This window comes from Tyto alba, unplaced genomic scaffold (genome assembly GCF_018691265.1).
Source record: "Tyto alba isolate M040663 unplaced genomic scaffold, T.alba_DEE_v4.0 Super-Scaffold_20000042, whole genome shotgun sequence".
In the NCBI taxonomy this organism is placed as follows: Eukaryota; Metazoa; Chordata; class Aves; order Strigiformes; family Tytonidae; genus Tyto; species Tyto alba.
Genome location: NW_024881293.1, coordinates 5712109 through 5735974, shown reverse-complemented (window position 1 = coordinate 5735974; position 23866 = coordinate 5712109). Strand labels below are relative to the sequence as shown.

The following is a 23866-nucleotide window of genomic DNA, read 5'->3' as shown; positions in this document are numbered from 1 at the left end:
GAAGGACAACTGGGAATAGGACGGCTCCCACCGTGGCCAACGGGGAGGGTCAAAGCCACCGTGAGAATGGCTACGAGCCGCGCACGGCTCGGGAGAAGACTGCCATTGAAATAAAGGCTCTGCTTGAGCTGGGCCCAAAAGACTGGGCAAAATGAAGATGCTGCAAGGCACACACATGTATACTGGCCCATCCTGGAGCACTCCCAGGCCAGAGCTGGCAAGACTATTCTTGCCTGTGACAGCACATGTATGCAAAGGGCTTGCTCTGTGCCCCAGCAACCCCCTCCCTCCCCTCACACACAGAGGATTGCACTGTGCCCCCATCACTCCCCTGCACCCCAAAAACCACAGCAGCCAAGGCATGCTGCCCTCCCCAGCCGGGAGCCAGCACTCTCCACATCTCTCCCAGCTGCCGGTTCCGGCCACGCTGCTATTTGCACCAAGTGCTCCAGGTAGACTGGCCAGCTTCTCAACCCGTGTCAGCCTTCTTCCCAGCCTCTGAACCAGAGCAGCGAGGACGAGCAGCAGGGAGACGGCGGCCGGCTGCAGGCAGGGAGGGTGCAGAGCAGCTTCTGCTTCCAGCTTCAATTCCCCATCCAGTTCTGTACCTTGGTTCTCCCGTTTACAAAAAATGCAGATAATAATAATCACCAAACTCCCCATGTCAGTAAGTAGCTCAATATAAGTAGAAGGAACTAATAACAAGCTGGCTTCATCAAGTGCTTTGAGATCTTGAGGTGAAGAGCTCTGTCTAATAAGCCCCAAGCATTCACATTAAAATGTTTCTCCAGCTTAATAATAATAATCATAAAAGTAATGTCAAAATTGCTCTTTTCCAGTGTATAAAAAAGAAAAAAATGCTACTGGAGCAGCTTGCTGATTGCTTACTGCACCCTGACAGACCCTCTGCAGCACGTGCCTGCCTGCCCACCCCGTGCTCCCCATCAGCGCCTGGTCCCGCAGCCAGGACACCGAGGGGAGCACCCCAGAGGGGGTCTGTGGGCCCACGGTCCCCCCCCAACACCAAGGGAGGAGGAGGAGGGCCACGCCAGGAAAATGCGCAGGCGACTCCTGGCAGCTGCCCCCCCTCCAAAGCCAGACCTGCTTGCTGAAGGCAAAACGTGCGTTTGCCAGCCTGGACCCGCTCCAGATCCCAGGCGAGTCCATCCCTTCTCCAAACGGGCCGAGAAAAACAATCAGAAAAGCACAGCCGGCAACTTGATTACAGCTCGCAGGTGGGAGAGAAGAGGGTGGGATGTACCTGCTTTCATGGTTTAAAGTGTCTTCAGTGACAGGAAAAGGGTAGGAGAGAGGAAAGGCTAGGAACACACGGCAGCCACGCTCCGGACAGACACAGCCATGAGTCCCTGCAGCAAGGGCTGCAGGCAGGAGATGGAGAGAGAAAGATGGTTCCCCGCAGCACACCTGGGAAGGTTCGGGCAACCTGCGCCTCTGGGGACCCGCTGGCAGCTGAACCGCTGGCACTGGGTATTCCTGTTCATAGGAAGAGCCTGAAATTCGATGTCCGTGCCAAACGTGCAAGGTGGCTGTCTTTTAATCTAACGCTATCAGATTATAAACTTTCCCTGTCTAGAAAGTGGTGGGTGCTCCCCTGTTAAAGCCATTTAAAGCAAACTGGACTGGGGAAATACAAAGCAGCCCTAAACTGGCTAGGCTGGGCAGCAGAGGGAAAAAAAACTGTGATGCCCAAAAATGCCTTTTCAATCCCTAATGCACACTGAGCTGATGTGCACCTCTGCGTCCCACCTACCACCACTCCCCACTCGGTCCCCAAGGTTGGGGAGGTCACTAGTGGGCCAAGCTACTAGCTTGTCCTGTCCCAAATCCTGCCTCAGAGCGGTCACTGTTAAATACCTACAGTAGAGAGGCAGAGCTACCATCACAGAAAAGGCAAGAAGCCACTGAAAACACTGGGCAAGCACCCTTGGAGCCCAGGGGCTAACGGGCTGGTTGAGGGGGCTGCCGTGGAGAGTTCCTCAGCCAGATGACAAGGAGCACAAGTGTGGTAGTAGCAGGCAAGGATGCCTAATAATAACAATAAACCCCAGGGACCAAGGTTGAGTTTTCCTTTCGGAGAAGGGGCAGGACCCCACCACAACAGCCTAAGCAAGCCTGCCCTGCCGCCGGCCGGGGTGTAAGCCAGTGCCAAACGCTGGGGGAGCCAGCCGAGAGCAGGGCAGAGCTGCTTTTGGGGCTTCCTCGTGCCCAAAGGGCAGAGGGAAACGCAAAGCCCCGGGGACGGAGCCGTGTGTCTGTGTCAGGACTGCGAAGGCCGGCATTAATTCTGCATGAGCGCGAGGTGCCCGTTGCCATGGAGACCGGTTAGGCTGGCGCTCCAGCCCAGGCTCTCGCCTGTGCACATTTACTCCTCTTCCCCGGGCCCACCCTCCCTGCCATCAATATTAATTGCATCAGCCAGGGCTCGCTGGGTGAGGGAGCCGCGGCTCGACGGGCTCTGCTGCGGGGCCGGGTACCTCCACACACAGGTACCGGCAGCAGATTCGGGATGTGCACCCCCTCCAGCCCTGCCCAAACACCACTCGGCACCCCCCAGCCCACGCCGAGGTGGGCACTGGGGAAAAAAACACAGAGCTGTCAGATTGGGTGTCAACACCACGCTGCTTAACCCAGGCGCTTTTGTTCAGAGCTCCTGGCACAGAGTCCTCAAGCCCCAGTTTTGCCCAACTTCACCCACTTCATACCCTACAACACGAGACAGTGACTTCATGCAATGCCATCGATGGGGATCTGGAAATTTGCAGTGAGCCTCACTGTGCAGCAAAGGCCAAGGGCAAATCCTGGCTAACGGCACTGCCAGCACCCCTGCGTACAGCCCTGCATGTACCAAAGGGGACGGGAAAGCAGCACCCCTCCTCGCTCGTCAGGACTGTGCCCATCTTTATTTCCACAACTTAGCCACAGAGCTGAAACACTGCTGCTGCCGATCCGGGGCCACAAGAACCTCTCCCGAATGAGTCCCCAGACCACTTAAAGTTTTCAAGCTGACATGCCCTAAGGATGGAAGGTCCTTAAGAAGCTGCGAGAGTGGCAGGCATCCACCATCCAGTTTGGGAGCCTTCGTAAAGCTCTCAGATCTCCAAGGATCTTCCTTGCACAGCTCTATACGTGACAGAAATCTCCAGGAAACCAGGTATCTCCTCCTGAGACCACAGTGTAGTAGCTCAGCACCCCCAAACATGCTCCTGGGTCACACGGGGAGACAGCGAGGGGAATCCCAGAAACGTGGCTGTCGCCACAACCTTTTACAGCCCAGCTGCCTGCAAAAACTCTTCACTTTTAAAAGGCACAACTGAAATGTAACCCGCGAGCAGCAGGGCTGACACCAGCAGCACAGGCCAAAGCAGACAAAGGAGGAGCGGGAGGAGAGCTGACTGCACAGCCTGTAATTGGGCGTCAGGAGGGGTGGGCTGCAAGGAAAAAAGTTGATCAGTTGGAAGATCTAAAAGCAAAATCATGTGCTGGAGGCAGAGAGATGGTAGCAAGCAAGGCAAAGGCGGCGCCGGGGGCGGGCAGGGCAGCGTGGGGCAGGGAGGAGTTGAAAGCATTGTGTTCTGGGGTCTAAAACATCAAAGTCACTCTTGCAAATCAAACATCACCTTAAAAGACTCTCTCATTAATCTGTCACAAGCCCCCTGCAAGAGCGGCTCTGAGCAGACTGTCACGGCTCCTAATCACTGGCAGAATTCATCAGCCTCCATCAGAGACAGGAGCGGTTTGGAAACACACCACGAGGGATGCGAGCGGGAAGCAGCCTCGGCAGCCGGGTCCCGCTGCCCTGCCCGCACACCCCACAGATCCCCCCCAGCCTCGCCACAAAGCAAGAGGCCCAGAGCAGGATTCTGCCCCAAAAATCCATCCCGCAGCAGAACCCCCCAAAGCTCAGCGCACACAGAGTGCACCCAGTTGGGACGGCAGCCGTACAGAGCCCACGCAAGGCAGGGAGGCAAGGGAAAAAAAATAATAGTCGGATTGTTTTAACCTGCCTGCGGAGGCCACGCTCTGCAGAACAGAGCGTTTACAAATCAGGGAGATTAGAAAAAGGAAGGAGGGCTGCAGCAGGCTCTGGACACCTGGAGGGAAAGCTGCTCCTCCCAGGCACAGCGGATCCCACGGCAGGATTCAGCTGCACAGTCAGCAAAGCCAGCACATCCCCCTTTGCCAGCCTTTCCCAGGCTCCAGGCTGCCGGGTGCTCAGCAAGGGCTACTCTGACTCATTGCTCACACCCTGGGGGTCTCAGCCAACCTCACACCTCCTGCAGCCCTTTGCTCTCCCTCTGCATTTCCTACCAGGTATTAAACATAGTGACCACAGCCCTAAGCCGCAGGCTCTGCGCTAAGCCTGGCCTCCCACCGCACACCAGCCCGTCCTGGGCTTGTCCCTTTGCTCCACACCAAGCGCCCCATCCAGGAGAGGGGGTGTTCAGCCTCGGGGTTCATTCCAACGTTCACTTGGCAAGAAATCCTCTGCCGCAGCGCAGCGCCAGGCAGTATTTGCCGTGGGGCTAATTCGGGAGCTGGGAGTGATGCACTGGCTCCCCCCGAGAGGTATCGCACACACCGGCTTCAGCGTGACACGGCCAAGGGGATGAGAAGACAAAGCAACACAAAATCTTGGTTTTTTTGTCACAACACGCCAAGATTAAATGCCAGAAGGATAGTGCTGGGAGATGTGAGGCGGAGATGGGCGGGAAAGTGAGGCGAGCTTGGGGATCTGCAACCCTAGCAAGGGCCTGATAGAGGGAAAAAACAGGAACACCTCAGCACCATCTACTCCTCCTCTAACACTTAAGCCACGTAACATGAAAGTGCATAAATTGATCCCCAAGAGAAAGCTCAAACTTCACTGTAAATGGAGAAGAAAATGCTCTCAAGAGATCAAAAGTGGTGTCTAATAACTGCTGCTACCTTATCTACCGTTCAGCTTTTGAAGAACTATGTTTAGCATCTTTCCTCTCTCCAGAGCAACCCTGAAGCAGTCTGAGCTGGTTCGGCTGAAGCACGCTTCACTGCGGTGCTCAGGGTGCAAAACCCAGGCAGGGAAACGCGTGGGGATGCAGCTCCGCAAGCAGAGCCCAGTCCTGGCTCCCGAGCTGTTGCCTCACTGCCACAGGGTGCGAATATGAGCGAGAAAAAAGGAAGGGGAAGCCAAAGATGTAACCCTTGGGTTGGCTACGTGATGGACGGCTTCACCCTGGAGGAATGAATTGTCCAGGCAAAGAGAAGAGCACCCCGGGTCACCCCCTGGCCCGAGGAGTGGGGTGCAAGCACCGCACCGGCAGTGCAGGAGGTTCAGCGCTTCAGTCTGTGCAGCAGCAAAGTCTTAGAGGAGTAGGCACTATGTAATTAAAAGCAAGCAGCTGCTGAGAAGCCTGGTACAAAAATTTCACCTTGTGCACGAAGAGTGATTTTTTTCTTTTTTTTTTTTTTTTTTTGTCCCTGTTCCTTGATGTGTGACAAGACTTCCCGCCACACTCCAATGCTCTGAGTCCCTCCTTGCACAGCAACGCCAGCCTCGGTCCAGCCGCCCGACACCGCCAGAGGTGCAGAAACACCGTCACCGCTCGCGCTGCTGGAACAGTGGTGGGTCCCTCCCGTCCCCCTCGGGACCGCGGCGGGGTGCAAGGCGTTGGGGTGCAAACCTCTCCCCGCTCCCCACCGTGCTTCCACGGAGCAACTCCATCCCCACACACGTCTGCTCCACTTCTCGACACGCAGAGGAGAGGTCACATCAGCCCAGAAGCCACCATGGGTCTGCAAGGAGCACCAGCAAGGCTAAACATCAGCCCCAGCATTTGTCAGGTGGGGGAGCTGACACAGGGGGGGACACACCACGGCCGGAGGCTGTAGCGAGATGGATTATTGCTGGAGCAGATTGCTTTCCCCGCTCCCGCAAGTCAGCTCCCAACATTTCAAGTGTGGGAGGGGGCTGGGAAAAGCACGGGTGTGAAAGGAAGAGAGCGTGGGGTGGTCGAAAAAGACCGTGGGCTGCAAAATGCATCTGTGGGCAGACAAAAAAAACCCAAACCAAAACAAAAAAAAAACCAAAAAAAAAACCCACAAGAACCAAACAAAACAAAAAGACGGGTCTGCAGCACCTTCCCATTCTAACTGAGATCAGCCCTGCCATGAAGCCTGCGCTGTGAATTCATTTTGCAGCATCCAAGTCTTATATTGGCTTGTGTCAAAAGAGAAATAAGCTGAGATTAGCAGCCAAAGCCAGCAGGGTGTTCCAGCACCGCCACGCACAAAGGGAACAAAATTGAAGAGCTTGTGTTTTATTTTAAGTTATATTTTCATGGCGCTCTTCGCAGGGCAGGCAAGTGTCCCGTCCCCTGGTCCCCTTGAGCAGGCGCAGAGCTGCCCTGAGAGCCACCCGGCTCCTTTGAGAAACTAAAAGCCCAAGCCTGCCTCTCGGTATTCGCTCGGACAGGGATGGGGGAAGGAAGGGCTCCGAGTGAATTTGGTTACGGAGGACACGCACACGTCCCCCGGGGTGTGAGCCAGCCCCGGGCTCCTCGCCACCAGCACACTGCAAGGTTTAACCTTGTGCTGAAGAGCCCCACAGTCCTGCACAGACGGGTAAAGCCTCTCCCCACGCCCGGGCATCACCCCCCAGCATGGGTCAGATGCTCTGTTAACACCCGGCACTGCTCACCCCCCAACGAATTCAGCGACGGCCACGGGGAACCAATCCTTGCAACGCTGCTGGTGGCTGTCTCTTCATGGGGAACCACTGGTGGGGACTGGGAGCTGGACCTGGCGAGGCAAAGCTGTAACAGGGTGCTAACGAGAGGGCACCCAGCAGCCAGGCAAAAGACTGAGAGCTCTGTAGGGTTAATCCACCAACCGATTCCCCATGCAGACCTGAAAATCCACCTGCACCAGCGTTTTCTCTGCCTAACCCCATGCCTGGACCAGTTCTGCAAACCCTGTATTTATGGGGCTGCCAGGCACAAGAAAGCATTTTTCCAATATTTAATTTCTCAGATGTCCTCATCTCATGCGTCACTGCTGCTTTTATCCATCCATAAATAAGCGCTCAGTGCTGCTCCCTCGGCCTGGTGCGACAGGTTGGGCCAGCATCACTCCATCCGTGCTCGCCAAAACAAAATGGGTGTTCAACCCTCTCAGCCTTCTTGGATGTTTCCAAGCCCACCAGAGACAGGACCCACAGCTGGCTGGTGCCATTAGCACATCTGCAAAGGTGCACGGATGCCAGCAATAAGGGCTGGCTGCCACCAGCCTGGCAAGCTGTCCTGATTCTCCCCACCCGTGAGGGATGCTGGCTCGAGAAGCAAGATGTAGCTCTGAGATTAGGATGCTTAGAAAGCTGCTGGGGCCAGCAAGAAACTCAAACCAGACCAAAGAGCTGGTGACAGCAACAGGGGCCAAACAGGCTGCCCGAGCCTGTGCTGCACCACGAGGGCTTCTTGGGGAGGGGTGACAGGGACCTGACCCCCAGAACCCGGTGCCTGGTCCATGCGCCTGGCTTCACAGCTCCGAGAGGATTTATTGTTCTCCCTGCCCTCCGCAGAGCAAACAACAAAAGCAATCTTGCCTCCTGCACGCAACTCCACCAAGGGATGCTGCAAACAAACGGGAATCCAACCTCTCATCTGTGATGAGAGGAGTGAGGAGGCAGGGGAGGTATCCTCTAAATCCTCCCCCACCGCTTCTTTCACCCCAGGGGATGCAGGAAGGCACAGCCCACCCTGCACCCCCACCTGGAACCCCCCTCCAAAGCACTCCTGCCCCAGGGGGGCCGCAGCTGAGCCAACATCCACCCCTTCTCCAGCCCCCCACGCAGACACTCCCCAGCTCCTGCCTACCAAGAACAAGAAAGGAGAAGAATTAGCCAGCTTGGATGCCACGGGCCAGTCCCTCAGCTGGGGAAAAGGCACCGGCCTCCCTGGAGCGCTGCATTTTAAGTCAGCCAGGCCTTAAAACTCTGCAGAGCTTAACAATCCCCCGCCCAGCTGCGGGAATGCCAGCGGCGGGGGAGATTTGGGAGAAAGCAGGGAGTTAACAGCACTAATGGCCTTGTTTCAAAATGAAGCAGAGACCACTCTATAAATCAATGTGTGGCTGAAGAGTTTTCTAGGGTAGAAATTGGTATTGGAAGACAAGGAAGAGATAAATAGCACATGAGTGCTAATTAGAGACGCCTCCCTGCTAGCTGGCAAAGTCTTTCACCTCCAGCATCGCCAGAGCACTGGGGGGAGCGGCCGTGGCCGCGGCACCTTTCGCATACACGGGACAGGCCTTTGCAGAAAAGATGCCCGAGATGCGGGAAGCCACTTTCTTCAGACAAAACCCAAGGTCTGACCTTGCCAGGGCAGGCAACGATTTCTGTCTAGCTTCGCACCACCGTTTGGAAGGGGAAAGGACCACAGCACGCCTTCCAGTCGCAGGGTTTCCCGACAGAAATCCCGCGTCGCAGACCCTCTGCTGGTGCCGGTGGGCAGCGATCTGTTGGCTCCCGGTGCAGGCTGCCAGCTGGTGGCAACCCACCGCTCACCGCGGAGCTGCGCGGGCTTGTAGAAAACGAGGAGCTGGGCCCAAAAAGAGAGGTGGCAATCCTCAAGAAGCCCAGCTGGGGAAGACGCAATCGAGGGGCCCTGTGGTACTGTCACACTCTTGTGCTGGGACGCAGCCCCCATCCCAGAGCACTCACCACCCACCGAGACCCACCAAATCCTCACCTGCCGCCTTTGCCACCCCACCAGGTACCGCCGGGGGAATGGAAGATGGTTTGGCAAGGAAAAGACCCTCCCCTGCCTGTCCCTCTTCGATGCAGCTGGTTCGGGGAAGGGAGGAGGGCTCAGCATCTCTACACCCAGCACCTCCCGGGCACAGTTCTCACTATCACGACACCTTGTCCCACCAAAGCCAGGCTGAGAGGCAAACCTAGGACAGGAGAGCCACGGCCCTGGCTCAGCAAACCTCAGCCAAATCCCAGCACTTTACACGGACATGCGTAACCCCGTCTAAGGCAGCGGACTAAGCACAGGACAAGAGCTGAGCCTCCGTGCCAGCCCAGGCGATGAACACTGCCGGTCCCTCCAGCACAGCAAAACCAGTGAGGACCAGCCCCTTCACCCCGGGGGGGACCTTTTCCCCATGCCCCCCCTGCTCCCCTCTGCCCACAAACACTTCCCAAAGACAACACGAGGCGTTTGCACCGTCTTAAACTTGAAAAAAAACAGAGGCACCTCATTTGGCAACCCACCAAGGGTGGTAGTTTTCCATCTCCTGTGGGGACCAGAGATCTTTTGGAGTATGTCATCTGGATGGGCTGGGCTGCTAATATTTTGGAGCCCTAAGCTAGGAGTTACACCTACGTTCATTTTTATTTTTGCTTTAGATGTCTTCTCTGGTCCAATTATAGATTAATCACATTTTATCTAGCATCCGTTTCTCCCCCGCCTCCTTCCCCACCCCCATCAGAGAAGGAAAGAAAGAAAGAAACAAACGTGTTATTAATTGGCTGCTGTTTTCTGCTGGGTTCTTATCTGTGCATGTGAAACTAGGGAGGCTGGGGAAGGTGACTGAACAGTCTGCCAGCAGAAAGCAGGGCATTTTAAGCCTGATTTTCAGAGAAAATAAAGCTCCTATGATGACATTATCTGAGCATATGCTTGCCTGCCTGCATCCAACAGCTTTTAAAGCCATTAACTGATAACAGCGTGGCCTCAAAACGCAAAGTTCCTACAGGTCTGTGAAACCAGAAGGCTTTAGAAAGCCCAGAGAAAAGGTATGAGGTGCTGGTGAGTACACTGCTCGTCAGACACCAAGGAATCCATAGGCGAGAGGCACTCCATAGGTGAGTGCCATAGGTCCAGGGAAAATGCAAATCCATAGGAAACCCCATCGTTGTCCCACCTGCTCTGCCAGGGAAGGACCAATAACTCTGGAAGAGGATGAGGAAAGCGCCAGACTGCCTCATGACTGGCAAGGTGAAAATCTGGAGGTGGCGAGGGAATTGTTAGGAGAGCCCAGAAGCAGAAACCTGCGGGACCCCAGCAAGGATGGGAAAGGGAGGAGGGCTGCGTTACACCCCCCCAGAATTTACATGCCCACACCGTTTCTAGCCAGGGCAGTGGAGATACCTAATGTCCAGCCGAACACCAACTTCCATTTTGCTCCTGATGCTGATGAAGCTGAAACCTTTTGCCAGCTGGAGCACAAGCCCAACAGATTTTTTTTTGGTAGCATTTATACAGTGTTAGGAACTGACTGATCCAAGACTGGATGGGCTGGGATGATTCAACTTTGTCTGCACAGCAGAAGCAGTAATTTAACAAACAGCCAACAGCATCTCAGCAACCTCTGCTAGCCTCAAAAATCACCTCTCCCTGAGCTGCTCAGCCCACATACCACATACTTGCACTGGAGAGATTCCTACCTGCTTTGTGCCCATTTAACCTCTCGCTTCCACGAGACAGCACAACCCACTCCACTCCTTGCCCAGCAAGACCTGCTAAGGGTCCCAGAGAAACACCATGTCCACATCGCTCCCCCAAACAGGCCTGTGTCCCCCCTGCTTGGCCCACGCCTGCTCTCAGGGCAGGGTGGGGGGCAGCAGGGAGGACATCGGGGGCCCAGACAGCGGAGAGATGCAGCCTCGAGTTCCAGGCCCCGCAAGCTGAACGCAGTCACCTCTCTCACTGTCCTCCCCTGGGTTGCTCTGATGCTACACCAAAAATAACAGAGGGACCAAAGGAGGCAGAACACTGTTTCTGGCTATTTCCTCACGCTAACAGCCCATCACCTTCTCATGGTCCTTCTCTCACCTCCAACTCTGCCACATACCATGGGCACACGTGCCACTTGCTTTTATTTTTTTGCGCTGTGCTTGCAGGGTAGCAAGCCTTTCTGCACCTCCTTCTGCTTCCCCCCTCCTTTTGCCGACAGCCAGGAAGATCCTTAGGGGACAAACAGAATAGCCACTGGATTCAACACCGCTGCTTTTAATGTCCCTTTCTCCAGTCCCTTCCCTTCCACAGCCTCAGCGGGTGAATCAGCAACGCTCTGCAAACGGCTGGAGCACACAGAAGATCCCACCTCCCTTTCCAACCATTTCCACCACAGCCGCCCAAGGAAACCCTCTGCAGAAAAAGGGCTGCTGTGCCTCCTCGGGAGCAATGAGGGACAGTCCTCCTCACCCCGGACGGCCACGCTCCTGCACCCCCAGGGCAGGAGCAGGAGCGAGCTGCGGTACTGCTGCGGGCACGGAGAGCAGCCAGTTGGCTGCAAAATAGATCACTGGGTCAGGATGCGCCGCTCGGCCGCCAGCTGCAGGAAGCACGAGAGGCTCAAGCAATTTGCTCTCAAGTGCATCCTCAGCACAGGAACCGAGCTCCAGCGGGCGACGGCGTACTTACCATCTCGCGGCGTCGGCGGCGTCTGAGTAAAGTAACTATTGGGCTTGTCTGCAAAGAAATAAAAAAAACACAGGGCTATCAGCAGTTCCCTTTTGCAGTTTCTCCTCATCACGCACCCCCCGACCTCTGTCCACAGCTCCCCAGCAGCTTTTGGGCCAGCAATTCATTCCTTCAGCACACAAATCCTGCACAAGCAGGCAACACCACCCAGGGAACACCCGGGAGGTCCCGCAGCAAGAAGGGAGCAGCAGGAACAGGAGCCAGGAGCCCCAGGTCTCCCAGTTGTATCGATGGAGCATCTCTGGCTTGGGATCTGGCAGCAGCCCTCCTGTGCCTGGCAGGGCTGGGGCTTGCCTCAGCCCGCCGTGTGCCATTTCACCGGGGCCGCGATGCAAATCGCGCTGCGCGTCGCCTCTCGGGCACCAACTCAGCGAGTCGGTTGGGGTGAGCAGGACAGCGGTGGGGAACAGCAGCCTCCACGGCAAGGACGCAAAGAGGGGGGGAAAGAAGGGGTCTGGGGCAGCAGAAGGTGTAAACTCCCACGGCCACGGGTCCCAGAGCAAGGGGGCACAGCCTTGCCACCAGCCAGCCCTCTACACTTGGGTGACCCCTGAGGAAGCAGCGGGGTGAGAAGACTTCCACTCAGGCACTTGGCTTCACAGACCCTGCCATCCTGAGTGGGAAACACCCTGCAGCCTGTGTCAAACTGAGCTCTGCTCTCTATTAAGTGATGTGCCCAGGGCAGCAAAGCCAGGCAGTGGCAGAGGGCACACCACTCCTTACGGGCCAGGCTCTTTCCCTACCACCTCTTGCTCCCACCAGTATTTCTTTTAAATTATTTTTTCCTGCCTTCTACAGTTTTATGCAGCTTAATCTTCTAACCACACACATATCAGAGGAAACAGTGCATCCCAAAGCTAGGCTGGAGGATTTGCCTGCCCTCTAAAGGTTTTTCTCACAGCAGGTGTTTGGCAATTTCCAGCATCGAGGAGGTCAAAGACATCCCCGCACGATGGAGTCTTCCTCCACAGGCTGCACCTAGAGAAAGCCAGGCCTTGGGAGGGTGAGCACCTGGACAAGGATGAGGCAACAGAACGCAGTGACTAGAGCAGCCGGCAATATGCAGACGTACCCACACCCAAGTGTGTGATCTACTCAGCCACACCAGGGATCCCATCAACAGCCTAACCTCAGGGAAAACTCCTCTGTCTTGCCCCAAACCTCTGCTGATTTTTCAGAGCAAGAGGGTGTATAGAGAGCAGGGGTCCTGGAGCAGTTGAGGAGACACATCTCCCACCCGTCACATACACTGACGGGACCCCAGGGTTCGGCAGTTTGCTTGTAACAGGGGAGCATCCAGGCAGGACTCACAGGAGCCCATCTTTTGCCCCCCACCTCCCACACAGCCCCACCGAGATCCCCCCCACACACACCCCAGGAGCATCACCCACACTCAGACCTCAAGCAGCAGATCAGGACACGCAGTATTTCAGCGGGGGGGGGGGGGAGGGGGGGGTCAGGGATAGGACACGGGCTGCAGAGGGTGCTGGCGCAGCTGACACCATGCACGGTGGGGAGCTGGGGCTGGCCCACGCACGCCCGCCTTCGCAGCTCCGCTCCGCCGTTCTGGGCCAACATCATCTCGGGGAAAAGTGGGGCAGAGCTGCGGAGCGGGCTGTCACCTCCCCAGCTTCTCCCCAGAGAGCAGCAGGCAAGCGATGAGCACCCGGGCGCAGGGTGGGGTGGCTGGCAGCTTTGGGGAGGGTTTCCCCACGCCGGTGCGATGCCAGCACACCGGCTGACCTAACCCCGGCCTCTCCCTCCCCTGCTCCTCCCACGCACCCCGGGACACCTACAGTTGTTGAGGAAGAGCAGCACGGCAAATCCCAGCGTCGAGGTGGCCAGGAGGATGAGGCAGATGTTGCACGGGATCATGAAATACCGCACCACCAAGGAGACCTTGTGCTGGTACATTCGGTCCCGCTCCAAGGCCCCCGGCGCCATGGGGTACTGGCAAGCCGTCATGCTCAGCCGTCACGCTGCGGGCCAAAGCTCAACCTGCCGCCGATCCATCCAAGGCAGAGTAGCCACGAGGCTACCTCTTCCTCCTCCTCCTCCTCCTCCTCCTCCTTCTCCTCCTCCTTGGTTGTCTTCGGCAGCTGCAAGACCTAAGTTTTCCCAGAGGTTCCCATCCTCTGCTCGCAGGAGGGCAGGGCGGGCCGCGGGCACCCTCAGGAGCAAGACTTTGTCCCCACATCTGCCATCGCAGAGGGACAAGCCAAAGGGTCGGGTCCGAGCCCGCTCCAGAGGGACGTGCGCAGTCCTGGGCTCAGCAATCCCCCCCCTTCCAGCCCCGAAGGTGTCAATCCGCACCTGCCCCGCAGAAAGCAAAGTAAACAACACCCCACCCCACGCAAAAGTGCCGAGAGCTCAAGTTCTGCCACCAAGCCCACCGGGTCGGGGGCGAGCTGCTACCGGCGTGGGAACGGTGGGGGCTGCAGCAGCACTGACACGCGCTGGCTCCCGAGAGCAGGGCAGGGACGGGGACGATGCGAGGGGTGCCGGCATGGGACCCCTCCCAGGCTCGCAGCCTCGGCAACGTCCGTATCCTCTCGGCGGGGACGGGAGGGGAGGTCTCACCACCCCGGCGGCGTGCGGCTGCCTCCCAGCTCCTCGCTCAGCCTTGCTCCAGGAACGCCGAGCTCCCTCCGTTCTCCACGCGTCTCCTCCGGGGCAGGCGTTCCCACGCTCGCCGGCTTCTCCCCCTCTCTCCGGGGCAGGTCCCCCCGTAACAGCCAAGCACCGGGAGCAGCCCAAGGGTGCTGCTCAGTCGGCCCACGCCCCGAGCGAGGGCAGGAGCTCCCCGTTCCACGCCAAGGCTCCTTTCACAGCCGCTGCACATCCATCCCCGCTCGGCTCCGCTTCCCTCCAGGGCAGCCGGGGCACAGCACTCCCTCGCCGCCGTTTCCCCGCGAGCAAACTGGGCGCCAGCTCTCCGGCCCCCTCGCAACCCTCCGGTGAGCAAGAAGGGGCCGCAGCCCGGCTTGTCCCCCACGGCGGGCTGTCACCTCGCAGGCAGAGAGCCACCAGCACGGTCACGGTCACTGCCACGGTGATGGCCGGGACAGGCCAGCTCCCCTCCTCACGCCGCTGGGACATGCCAGTCCTTCCCGGAGAGATTCCACCTCCCCGCGGAGCCCGGCATGGAGAGGCGGCAGGACACGGGTGACAGCGATGGGGAGTGGCGGCCGCCCCCCCCCCCCCCCCCCCCGGGTGGGTGGGTGCGCAGCCCGAGCTCGGAGACCTAATTCACCCCACGCGTGGCAAAAGGGCCGCGCAGCATCAGACAACAGAGCCACGAAGGAAGGAGCCCAAGCCCGAGAAAACGCGTGAGCGCCCGCCCCACGCCCTGAAGTTTCCCCGCCCGCTCCTCTGCCCCGCGGGGGCCGGCGTGTCTCCCCAACACACACCCCACGCTCCCCTCCCGCCGCGGGTTGAGTTGCCGGGGGGGTGGGGGGGGGCAAACGGGACGGGGCTGGGGAGGGCGAGCTCGCCCCTCCCGAGCGCTCCGGCAGCCAACAAAGGGGAAGCGAAGGCGAACGGGGGCGGCGCAGCAGAGACAAAGAGCAGGAGGGCGGGGGGGTTGGGGGGGGGGGGGGGGGATGTCGCGCTGCCCCGGATCCCCCGGGAGATGGGAGCAGACGGGGTTGGGGGGGACGGGACCGCGGCGACGGCCCCCACCCCGCTCCGCGGCACGGGGGGGGGTGGGGGAGTGGAAGCCCCTTTCCCCACCTCGCCCACTCGAGGTGTTGAAAGGCAGAGAAACGGCTCACACAGCCCACCCCACACACCCTCCCCCCCCCCCCCCCCCAATCACAGACCGATTTGGGTTGGAGCGGACCTTAAAGATCACCTAGTTCCAACCCCCCCGCCCCGGGCAGGGCCCCCTTCCCCCAGCCCAGGGGGCTCCCAGCCCCGTCCAACCCGGCCTTGAACCCTTCCAGGGAGGGGGCAGCCACAGCTGCTCTGGGCACCCTGGGCCAGCGCCTCACCCCCCGCACAGGGGAGAATTTCTTCCTTGTATCTCATCTAAATCTGCCCTCTTTCAGTTTAAAACCATCACCCCTCATCCTACCCCCACCCTCTGACCCAGACTCCCCCCCCACCTTCCCTTTCCCCCCCTTTAAGCCCTGGGAGGCCGCTCGAAGGTCTCCCCGGAGCCTTCTCTTCTCCAGGCTGAACCCCCCCAACTCTCTCAGCCCGGCCTCCCAGGGGAGCTGCTCCAGCCCCCCCAGCATCTTCGTGGCCTCCTCTGGCCCCGCTCGAGCAGCTCCGTGTCCTTCTGCTGTTGGGGGCCCCGAGCTGGCCCCAGCACTGCAGGGGGGTCTCCCCAGAGCAGAGCAGAGGGGGAGAATCCCCTCCCTGGCCCTGCTGCCCCCCTGCTCTGGCTGCAGCCCAGGGCACGGGTGGGTTCTGGGCTGCGAGCGCACGTTGATGTGCCCAGGAGAGCAGAACCAGGCTGCGGCTGCAGGGACTGTGCTCTGGGCCCGTGGTGGCACTGCCAACACACCAGCCCAACCAGGGGGAGGAGATAACAGAGGGAAGAAAAGAGATGCTGGGCCACAGATGCACCATCAAGCTGTGCTGCTCCCCTCCTTGCCTACCTGGGTACTTCTGCCCTCGGGAAGCCAGAAGCCTCTGGTTGCCTCTTTCCTTGGGCAGGGTGCTGCCAACAAGGACAGGAAAGCTGCCAAGAGGAGAGCTGGGCCAAAAGCCAGATTTCTTGAGTGAAGATTCAGCAACAGGGCAAGAACAAAGAGCAGGGCAGCCCTGCTACAGCCCGAGCACTCCCCAAGGCTCTGATACCGGGTGCCCACAAGACAAGCTCAGGCTCCCGGGGCCTCCACTCCATACCTGCTCTCCACAGCAGCTCTCCAGGCTGAAGTCCCACCTCACAGTGTCCCTGGCAAAACACACAGCTCCTGACAAGCTGTTTTCCTGCCCATGGCACCACGCCGTGACCCACCGCCTTGTTTTTAAGGCACCGTGGTCCTTAGCAAACAGGCTGAGCTCTTCCTCACCACAGAATAAGAAAGCAGCTCTGGAGACTAGAACAAAACCCTGTGAGAGGAAGGTCCTCTGAAACAGAGCCATTTGAACACACATCTGGGTTGACTATACACAGCCGTGCAGGTTCAGAGGCTGGTTTATCACCCAAGCCATAGGACAGGTCTCCCCTGCCCCCCAGGTGCTGCGGAGAGGGTGTCTGTACCCTGGCATGTCAAGGAAGCAGTCCTCAAACACCCATCCCATGCTTGTAGGGCAAGATGAGCACCGTGGAGATGTGGCAGGGAGTAACTCTGCTGTGGTCAAAGTGGGAAGCTCATTGCAGAGAAGCTGCTTTATGTTCCTCCCGTCTCGCCCTGCTCGGAACCAACCAGGAGGGGAAGGATGGCTTCCTCCCGGCAGCCACGGCTCTGCCCCACTCTCCCACGGGGGATGGCTGGGTGCCGTGGCATCACGTAGGGGTTGCACAACCCTCTCTTCCCTGGGGGAGATGCCCAGCTGGCTGGACACCAGCATTCCCACCACCCACTCCTCCAAAAAGCCACAACAACTTGAGTCGGGAAAATAACCCTCACTGGCAGCAGGTACCTCTCCCAGTCTTGCCACGCTGCCCCTCCTTCCCTCACCTTGGCAATTCTCCTGCAGCCCGGAGGGACACAAACACTAAAGCTGAATCCACCCACCCTCCCCTCCGGCGGGGAGATGCAGAGGAGACTGGGTGGTCCTCTAGCAGGGCATCTCAGGCACCACGAGTCAGCAGGTTGCAGGGTGTCCTTGGGGGAGCTGGTACCACAAAGCCACGCTGCTCCTCGCTGCTGGAAACGTGGGCTGGGAGCAGCCCTGGCGTCCCAGCACCGCAGGTGCAACTTGCCAAGAAGCAGTACAGGGAAGAAGGAGAACGGAGAAGGGAGGAAAGAAATCCAAGTCACGTCCCAGACATTGCACATCTTTAAGCCTGCATCGCTCCCTCCCCTCCCCAGGGACTCGCAGAACATGATCCCAGCTTGCTGCGAGGCACGGGCTGCATCCTAACCACCCTGCCAGGAGGAGAGCCCACATGAGCAGGGTGTCTGATGGCCTCGCATCCAAGCAGTAAGGCAGACTGGGAGCTGTTCTCCTTCCTCCCGACACACGCAGGGGCTGTGAGGAGCCCCTGAGAGCCCAATTGCTGCAAGGGCTCAGCGGGAAGCACTCTGCCAAGCCGCATCTCCCAAGCAGACCCCTCCTAGGGACCCATCTCAGGAGCCTCTTCGCAAGCAAAGCCTTCTGCCAGGGAGAGTGCTGATGAGCCAGGGGGAAAAGGCTTCCTCAGCCAGAACCAGAGGCCATGGGGCTGCCTCCTGGGACATGGCACAACAGCCCTCTCTTCACCCAGAATGAGGCAGGAGCCCTGGCTGAGCAATTTGGGGCGCCTCGGCACGTGGACAGAGCCCCCCACCTCTCCATCCCAGTATTTTTCCTCTCGAAGGGTAAACTCAAGTCCCTGCCACTGCTGCCTCTCATTTCTAGTACCCGCTCCAGCTACCGCAGCCCCCCTGGGAATTTCTGGAGCATCACACAAGAAGATAAGACCTTCCCAAGAAGCGAGAGCAGAGTGCCCTGGTCCTCTCCTCCACTTGGTCACTGCGTGGCCAGCTTGGCCCGTTCCTGCATCCTTCGGCTCTGCCTCATCATACAGGTGCCAAACTCCTGCCCAACACCTTCACCAGGGCAGTGCCACGCTGACATCAGCCCAGCAGCACCCCTCTCCTCTCCTGGCTTGCTCCACATCCTCCCATCACCCCCAGGTAGGGCTTCAAAGCCATGTTCCCCTGGCAATCCCAGCACACGTGGGCTAAGGGCAAAGGCTTGGCTTTGAATAAAAAAAAAAAAAAAAAAAAAAAAAAAAAAGGGAAGCGAGGATATTTGCATCCTCCTGTGTGCATGTTTACACATGCAAATCAGCCACCGCACAGTCCTCCCTTTCTTTCCAGGTCTGCAAGGACTCTGTCCCCTCCAGCCATTTCGGGGGCACTTGGAGGGGCAGCACTGCCTCAGATCTGAATAGCCTTTGTGTCCTGGAGGAGGCAGGTTCCGACTCTGGCATGGGCAGATCAGCTCATCACCCTCTTGGGAAAGACGAACGCTTGCACCTTGTGAGTCTCTCAGATGAGACTTTATCATCAGAAGAGCCATTTGCACTGGGCAGACATCACACTTGCCCAGTCCATCCATGTGGCTCAGGTTTTTTTGTTGTTGTTGCCCCCCTCCTTCCCTGAGCTGGCTGCATGTAGAGACCCCTGCACAGCTACAGCATTTCATAAATGCCCACACCCTTTTGCACCAGCTACAGCACGCAGGGACAGCCGTTCCCACCACCAGCCATGCCCACCACACACGCTCAGCCCTTCCCTTTACAGCTTCTGACGCCAGCACACAAAGGACCAGGCAGAAAAATACAGCAAGACCTGACAAGGCAAAAAAGCACATAAAAAGCCATGTTTGGCTCAGAAGTGAGCAACTGGGAAGAGCTGGCCAGTGAGCCCAGCAGCACTGAATGCACCCCACAAGGTCCAGGACACCCTGAAGTGGAATGAGGTGGCTGTGCATGAGCCAAAGGCACCTGAGACATAGGGACAGCTCCATCCTCCCAGTACCTCTATGTCTGGCTCAGTTCACACTGGGACAGCCCAGTCTGACCAGCCACAGGCAGAGGGGACTCATCCTCCAGCCACACCAAGGGTCCAGAGCAGTCCATCCACCACCCATCATCCCCACTCTGAGCAACGCTCCAACATCCTCAGACACAGCTGCTCTCCTTCTGCTACCGGCAAGAAAACCTTATCTTTGAGCTTATCCATATTCCCCCCTGCCCAGTTTTCTAAAAAGTGCTCAGTGCATTAAGGCCTCCGTGTGGTCACCAGCCAGTTTAAAGCCTGGTACCATTAATGGGGTTTATCTCTGGGCTTTCACAGCGAGGATGTCGTAGCTGCTGCCAAAATGCAGCAGACAGGCAAGAAGGGGCTGGGGCTGGGTGCACTCGGCTGTGCTCAGCAGGGCAGGACAGTGGGTTTATCCTCTTGATTCTGAAACATGGAGCTGGCAGGAGACACATACTCCCATTCGAGGCCTGGGCAGGCCCCGGAGCATCATCTCATGGGACCCCGCGCCCTCAAGCAGCCACCAGTTACTTGGGAAGAGGTAACACCAGCAGGAGACACCACTTTCCTTTCCTTCACCTCCCCATTTCTGCCCACCAGCTGCCAGATACCAGCCTTCAACACCAAAAATCAGTGCTGCTTTGGGAACTGACTGACAGCTGTCAATCTGTCCCTCCTCACCGAGCTAGAGACCTTGCGGAAGTCCCCAGCCCCTGCTGTTGCCAGGCTGATTCCACCACCTGGCTCCCTTCACACTAATCCTGTTTGGCAGGGAGCTAATTGGGATTTATCTGACAGCACCCAATGCCTAGAAAGCCATTTTGTGCTTCCTCTGGGGAGAGCGAAGAGGAGGAGGAGGGAGCCTGCAGAAGGCGTTTGCACATTCTCCCTTCCCCATCCCCTCCTGCAGTTTTACAGGCTAATTACCAGCATTAAAAAGAAAGGAACAGGAGGGGGAGAAAGTGGGGATTTTAATTATTTCATTTAACACTTGGCAGGACCCAGCTTGACTCCTACTGAGCAGCGCTTGGAAATAAAGAGCTTTTAAACCCTATCAATGGAAGACTGGGGAGCAGGAGATGGGGCTGGGGTGGCCAGCCTCGCGGACAGGTTCGTGTGTGTGCCGGGAGTGGAAAAGGGTGCTAATTCACACCATTCCTAATAAACAGCCATGCCAGTCGGTGCTGGACAGACAAAGGGTACCTGGCTGCCTCTTCTGAAACTCTAAGAGGTTTCCCCACTTAATGACTGTTGTGGTTTGCGCGGGGAAACCGCACATACGCAATGGTGAATGGGTTTTATGATGTCCCTGCCTCCCCGCTTAAAAAATAAATTAAAAAAAGCCCCAAACACAAGGTTTTCACATAGACACTTGGTCTCCAGATCTAAAAGTACAGCACTGCTGCCTAAAAGCAAGCACACAGCAAAGCAAAAAGCGACCCAGGGGAGGGAGGTGATGCATCTCAGCGCTAAGCCACACAGATCCCTGCTGTATCAGCCAAGGAGCCGGAGCGCTTTTAGCCCAGCCCTGCCACCCTCTGCCCTCGCAAAGGCAAACCCTTGCCCTGGGTGACCGCTCATATAAACTGCTGGGCTCCCGCTGGCATCCACACCCCCAGCCCTGAGTCCTGTCCCCCTGTGAGCCCAGCTTGCAGGCTCCAAATGTGGCAGTAGGGCTTGAACCCCCAAGCCCAAGAGGATTTTCCAGACCGAGGCACCAAACTAGGGATTTCATGCCTTCAGTGGCCACTGCTTGCCTCCTCCGTGGCTCCCAGGACAGCCACGCTGCAGGACTTGCATTCAGGAGCGATCCGAGACCGGCACCCAGCCTGGAGAGAGGCGAGCCGGGGCGATGCTGGGACAAAGGCCCCTCCAGCCTGTCCCCCCACGCTCTGAGGGAGTGTGGGATGGGGTGCATGCAGGGCTAGAGCCCCAAAACCCCGCGGACGGAGGGCGGCGGTACCCCCGAGCTGCATCCCCGGCTCCTCCGCAGGCTCACACTGCCATCTGCCGCTCCCACCAACGATTCCCGCCGGCCGGAACGCCGAGCAGCACAGCGGGGCTGCCCGCAGCATCCCCATCAACACGGCAGAGCAACGCGGGGGCGAGAAGGAAGGGAAAGCCTCTGCCTTGCTGGGGGGCAAGCAGAACTTCCAACCACTTTCAGGGGCTACGGTCTGCTCTGAGCTTACATCGTCCTGTGGGTTACTGCTTCCCCGAGACAGCATCAGCTCCCCCCACCAGAGCCTTGCCTGACTTCTGGAGTGGCTGAGCACGACTCGTCCAAGCCTTCGGCCTCACTATGTGCCGAGTTGGCTGAACCCTAAGGCGGCACTTCTACCAGCCCTCTCCCAAACACACACCAATTTGCTTCGCAAACTGATGTAAACTTTGTTTGTCTGCAAGGGGATGTGAGGATCAGCCAGTGTTGCAGAGTTCCCGGAGGATATAACAACATGGAGGTGCCGGGGGGGGGCAGAACGTGCAAATAGGAAAAACCAGTAGAAAACAAATGATGAAACAAACCTACAGCACATTTCTGAAGCAAACACCCAGCAGGCTAAAATTAGCGTGTATCCCTGGCATTCTGGATACCTTCCCACCAAGAAAGCAGCTGTCACCGGCGTGCCTCCAGACAATGAATGACATCCCTCAGCAACAAGGGTGGGGGTATGCCTCACACTGGGTCTGCTTCATACTGAGTCTGCCCGAAAGAGCAGCGTTGGCTGGAGTTAGGGTGCTGCCAGAAACCTCAGACAAGCCTCAGAGTCCTAAAGCCACACCAGCAGAGCCCAACCGGTGAGAAAAAACATGCCAGTGAGAGCACAGAGCATGAAAGCAGAGGTACACCTCACTAAAACACCTCAATTCCTACCCGCTCAACCCAGCACTCGAGGAGTTGAGCAGCAGCAGTGGGGTGAGGCAGGGATGGGCAGCACGTACCCCGAGCAAAGGTGAGAGATCCTGACAGCAGAAGCATCCCTCTGCCACGCCAGCTGTACAAAGTGCTGCAGGCAGAGGGAGTGCTGGGAGCAATATTCAGAAAAGGGCCTGGCAGCCTTCAGCAGGAGCTGCTTTAGAGAGCAGAAGCTGAAAAGCCACGCCACGGGGCTCTCTGCTACCTCCTGCCAGCAGCGGGTTTGCCCCCAAGTTCAGCTGGACACCTTGCCCTGCTCCCAAGCTGAGTTCCACCAGCCAAGTGCTCTCACTGCACCTCTCCCGCCAGTCAGTCCGGCCACAAAAGAGCCTGCAATGGTTCAAAAATCCACCTGCACCCTTGAGTGATGCAGCTCGGTGCCAGTCAGCCACACAAGAAGGGCGCGGGGGTCCCTTGGTCACTTGGCACTTGGTCACGGCTGTGTCCAGCAGCCACCGCAGACAAAAGCATCAGCCCCGGGCCCTGGTCCAAGCTGTCTGGTGCAAGAGGAGCTTTGTTAACCACTTCCCATAAAGCAGACAAACCACGAGAGCTGCGGAGACAGACCCTTTGGGAACACCCAGAGCCAGGCTTACCAGGAGGGTGAAAGGCAGCAGCCAGCATCGTCCCCTCCCGCAGCACTGGGGGGGGGACACACAGCCCAGTTTCACTTTCCTGGGGAGAGCAAAGCCCCTCCCTTCCCCCTCCCTGAGCTACGCAGTAAGGTGAAAAGAGAGCTCAAGCACATTGCTAGAAAGGAAACACACCCAGGAAAAATGCGTGCTTGCACATGCCCTCGGGGATGGGAAAAACGGGGAGAGCCCCACGGGCAGGAGAAGGGAAGGGCCACTCTCTCTGACCAGCCACGGTCCCGCTCGGGGGTGGCTCGCAGGCACTGCGGGGGGGCTTGCACGTTGGATGGGGACACAGCAAGGGGAAGCAGGCAGCCCCACGGACCCAGACCCTTTTTCTCCTTCCCACCTGCTCTCCGGGAGAGCCAAAAGCAGGCGGCATCCCACTGTCTTGCCGTCAGCCGCACAGGGCGGAAAACAAAACGCTTGTGAGCGGTGACCAGCACCCAGCCCGTGGGGCTGCTGGCAGCAGCGGCCGGCACCCAGGAGGAGAGCAGAAGGCTTTCTTGCTCGGAAACACGCAGAACTCGGGTTTGTACAGCTCAGGGACGAGGCACAGGAGCCAGTAGCCGGCAGGGGATGCTGTCGGCTTGGATAGCTTCTCTCCTTGCTCCTCCCGGACCCAGAGAAGCCCAGGGTCCAGGCCAGGAGTAGGCAGCCTTCAATAAAACTTTTATGTTCCTCTGTTCCCTCTCCAGCACCTTTATAGCAAGGGCACATTTCCAAGCAAACCTTTAGCCTAGCTCTCCCAATTTGCACAGAATAATCTATATATTATACATAATGAGGGGCACAAACCAGGGAGGAAATACAGCAGCAGTAGCCTTAAACAGCTCACCAGCCACAGCTGGCCCGGTCCTGGTGCAATTCCCTTTTCCTCAGTTCAGCTGGGTTTGACACACACCAAGACTCGCCGAGCTGCCACAGCTCCATCCCACCCCACATCACACCAAAAAGCAGCTGCTTATTCAACTGTATATGTGGGTCAGCAGTGAACCTAAAGGTCTCAAGATGAGCACGGTGTGGGCAGAGAAGCGGTCCCCAGAGTCAAAGCTGGTGCAGAAAAGCATTTTGCTACCTCTACACCCAGGCCTGCCCATGGCAAACATGGACCTGGGAGCTTTTGCCACGACAGGGTGGCTGGTCGGGGCATGCTGGAGAGGGGCAGCAGCACAGGGGGGATTC

General features: G+C 58.0%; 1 protein-coding gene across 7 annotated transcripts in view; it reads right to left on the bottom strand.

The window, feature by feature from the left end:
• Positions 1-23866, bottom strand: part of AGRN (agrin) — a 120710-nt gene that overhangs the window by 50895 nt on the left and 45949 nt on the right. For 5 of the 7 annotated variants that reach the window (XM_033007553.2, XM_033007554.2, XM_033007555.2 and 2 more), the window contains one exon: positions 11427-11474. In XM_033007553.2, coding sequence (XP_032863444.2) covers positions 11427-11474 — 48 coding nt within the window. Of the gene's footprint in view, positions 1-11426; positions 11475-13282; positions 13725-23866 lie in introns of those variants that run through there. The other 2 variants (XM_033007558.2, XM_033007560.2) reach the window with 2 other exon arrangements.